This window comes from Trachymyrmex septentrionalis, unplaced genomic scaffold, assembly GCF_001594115.1.
Source record: "Trachymyrmex septentrionalis isolate Tsep2-gDNA-1 unplaced genomic scaffold, Tsep1.0 scaffold5, whole genome shotgun sequence".
Lineage (NCBI taxonomy): Eukaryota > Metazoa > Arthropoda > Insecta > Hymenoptera > Formicidae > Trachymyrmex > Trachymyrmex septentrionalis.
Genome location: NW_017305672.1, coordinates 1062900 through 1066303, shown reverse-complemented (window position 1 = coordinate 1066303; position 3404 = coordinate 1062900). Strand labels below are relative to the sequence as shown.

General features: G+C 32.8%; 1 protein-coding gene across 4 annotated transcripts in view; it reads right to left on the bottom strand.

Annotated features, from left to right (window-relative positions):
• Positions 1 to 3404, bottom strand: part of LOC108751579 (galectin-9-like) — a 186522-nt gene that overhangs the window by 57598 nt on the left and 125520 nt on the right. For all 4 annotated transcript variants that reach the window (XM_018491823.1, XM_018491822.1, XM_018491826.1 and 1 more), the window contains one exon: positions 1930 to 2127. In XM_018491823.1, coding sequence (XP_018347325.1) covers positions 1930 to 2127 — 198 coding nt within the window. The remainder of the gene's footprint in view (positions 1 to 1929; positions 2128 to 3404) is intronic.

The following is a 3404-nucleotide window of genomic DNA, read 5'->3' as shown; positions in this document are numbered from 1 at the left end:
AGAGAGAGAGAGAGAGAGAGAGAGAGAGAGAGAGAGGGGGGAGAGAGTCAAGCGTTTTTATTTTCTGATTGGTTCCGCCATTTATAGTGCATATACGTTCAGTTCGTAGCAGGCATTCCTGTAGTCCGATTTTAGGAGTTTTCACGTTTTGTCCTTAGTTATTTTTACATATATGATTGTTAAAATCTGATACGACCGGATTACGTTAGCAATCATAAATCGACTCCTATTAAGCCTCCCATCAGCGCAAATTGGGTTCGGACATAGTCAAAAATTTAGTGCTATTTTGTTTTAGAGCGAATTTTGTTGCTTTAACCGTTTAGCAGTAAAAAAAAATGGGTGGGTCCAGCTTAATGGCAAGTTGCAATATAAAAAAAAATCAGATTTTGTTGCCTTTTTGTTGTTCCAAAATAGTGCAAAGAAATATCAAAAAAATTACATTAAACAAATATCGATAAATAATGAAAACTGCATCGTCACGTGTAGCAGTGTCATGATTAAAAAATATATGTACAGAGTTAGTTACTCACATGTTTTGGTACCAAAATATTTCTCGTAGCATATACTATCAAAATATGTCCATTTTTGATTTTGTTACTAACTTTTAACACATGAAAAATAACTAGTTTATCAGCATCGGCGCCCGCGCCGAACACTTTATTCACTCAAAGAGTTGTTTAAACAATTTATTGCTCGCAAGTTTTAGGTATTAAAATGTTCCTTGTAATGTATGCTATTGAAATATACCTATTTCCGATTTTGTTGCTAAATCTGGTACAAGAAAAATCAATTGTTTATACCGGCCGCGTTCGCCCTGCGCGCTAAAGTTTCCTTAAACATTGTCTAAAAAATTTATTGCTTGCAAGTTATCTTTCTCTTCTTGTCTCTAATAAAACACTTCTCGCACAAACAATCTATCGTTGACTATCTTATTCGCTTATTTATATTATTATCTATGTAAGAAAAACAACTTACAAAGTATATTTTTTTATTGGCAAGTAAAGGCAATTATAATTTTTCAAAACTACAACCTATCTCGTATATTGAAAGCTTCGGTCCATTTCCTTTCAATTAAGCTTTAGAGTATTTCGAAGATTCTTGAAAAACTTTTACCATCTTTCTCCGAATAGAGAAATACTAAAATGTCTTCAACTTAATCACTCGGTTATTTGATAAAGAGCGATTTTACTGATTAAAACTGAGGTTACATCCGGCCAGTTATTAAAATACAATTCACAAATACTACGATACATTTATAATTGCTTAAACGTAATATCCAGTTGTATCAGTTTTTAATAATCATGAATGTAAAAATAATTAAGAATGAAACGTGGAGTCCTAAAATCGAACTCCAGACATTCTCGCTACGAACTGTACATATACACATTACTAATGGGGTACAACATTAGTGTGTGCAGCACCATATGTTCCGTCTCGCTCCTATCTCCTGCTCACTTCGATGCACTACAAATGGCACTAACATATTAAATGAACATGGCGGCATTAATCACGAAAAGTACCGCTTACATCTCGACTCATACTAGAGTGACTCTAACACGTTACTTGCCAACCCTGATGATAACATATAGTTTTTCGAATGCTTGCCGGCTGTATAATTGCGTTGCAATTTATACAGTTTCGGTTTACTTACCGAAATTTTCTCTTAATTTTGGCCGAAACTCTGATTTTTTATCAAAACTGACCAAAACCAAAATCGAAATTTTGATCGAGCTCCACAAAAAAATAGAAACTATTAAATAATATAAGAATTATTATAAAAATATTAAAAATATACAAAAACAGTGCGAAAAAGGTTTTCTTTGCAGAGGACACTATGCAATAAAAGGATTCTTTCTCTTAACAGGTTCTCTTACTAGGACCTTATGTATTGGTCTTTCAACTTTTACATAAGTAAAATGTTAAATTTACTAGAAAATCCACAAGTGGTTCTTCAGTTGTCAAGACCAATATTCGAGATGGTCTAGAAATATTAGGATCTGGATATACAAATAGATTATGTTGCCGAATCCTGACATCTTGGATGGTCCCATTAACTTCGAGAGCTGTTACATCATCAAGAGGCAATCTGTAGTAAAAGGCACAGAAATGCTCTCCATTCACCGCAATCTGAAATGTAAATGTAGCATATTAGAATTAGTTTAAACAATCAATTATTATTGCAATGCAACGCTTCTGATAAAAGAGATGTTATACATAAGTAGACGTTTTAAATAAAAGGATGTTCGTGCACGATTATGGAGCGCGGAAAACTGATACGCGCATAAGTGAGACGAATGCTAAAATGAGATAACAAAATTTTCACCGGCGCACGACGCATTCAATATAAATAAAGCAGCTTTTCATGCGTACACTGTGATCTTGTACAAACATCCGAATTATAAAAATTAATGGATTAAAGCATTCATGTTTTATTTGTTTACTAGTAAATGGAAAAAGAATTTTAAGCATGTATATTTAATATTTAAACATTTTAAATTTTGATTGATTAATAAATAGCAAATCCAGGTCAACAAATTCAATGAGCTATAATTAAGTGTAACAAAGTAATATTTATTATTCGCAATTATAATTTTCGATAATAAGTTTCAATGGTACGTTTCAACTATACTTAGTCCTCATCAGCCGCAGAAATACATAACTATCTCATCTATCAAAATTAGATTAACATATTATGAGGATCATCTCACCTTCCAGTTACAATAAGATAGTATAACGCAACCATATTATATTTGTCAAATAACAGACGATGTAATGAAGAGTCATGTATCCAAACCAATACATTAGTTAATAACGAGAAAAGGCAGTCAGTATAAGTAAAAACAGAGAATGGCAATAGTACTATTGAGGCAGCTTAATGTCAAACTATATAAGATTGTTGTATATAGGTATTTATTAATATTGATAGATAACTATGTATCAATACATACATCGATCTCGGCTGAACATCCGGCCGAAAATCACTACATCGGCCCTGTGCTGATGACAATGATGAGGACACGGTGCGCTCACACTTAAATCAAAGTATAATTCGCAAGTGACAGTCATTCCGCCGAAGGTACACGAACTCCACCGAGTATCGCCGATCGCAGCGTCCCCGCTCGTATTGCCGGTCGGCGAAGATCACCGGAGTAAGACCGGAATAATACGAGCGGGAGCAATAATTTATGTACAAACCTATCAATATATATAATTTGTATTTGCCTTCATGACTAATGTAAGTACTGCATAATCTTTTACTCTCTATTCCATAATAATAATGTACAACTCCATGTAATTTGCTAATGTGTTTATATATAACTGAAAGCAATTTTATTTATATTCTGTTATACTTTGATTCAATTTATATATATTATTATATATATAATTTATATATATATATATAT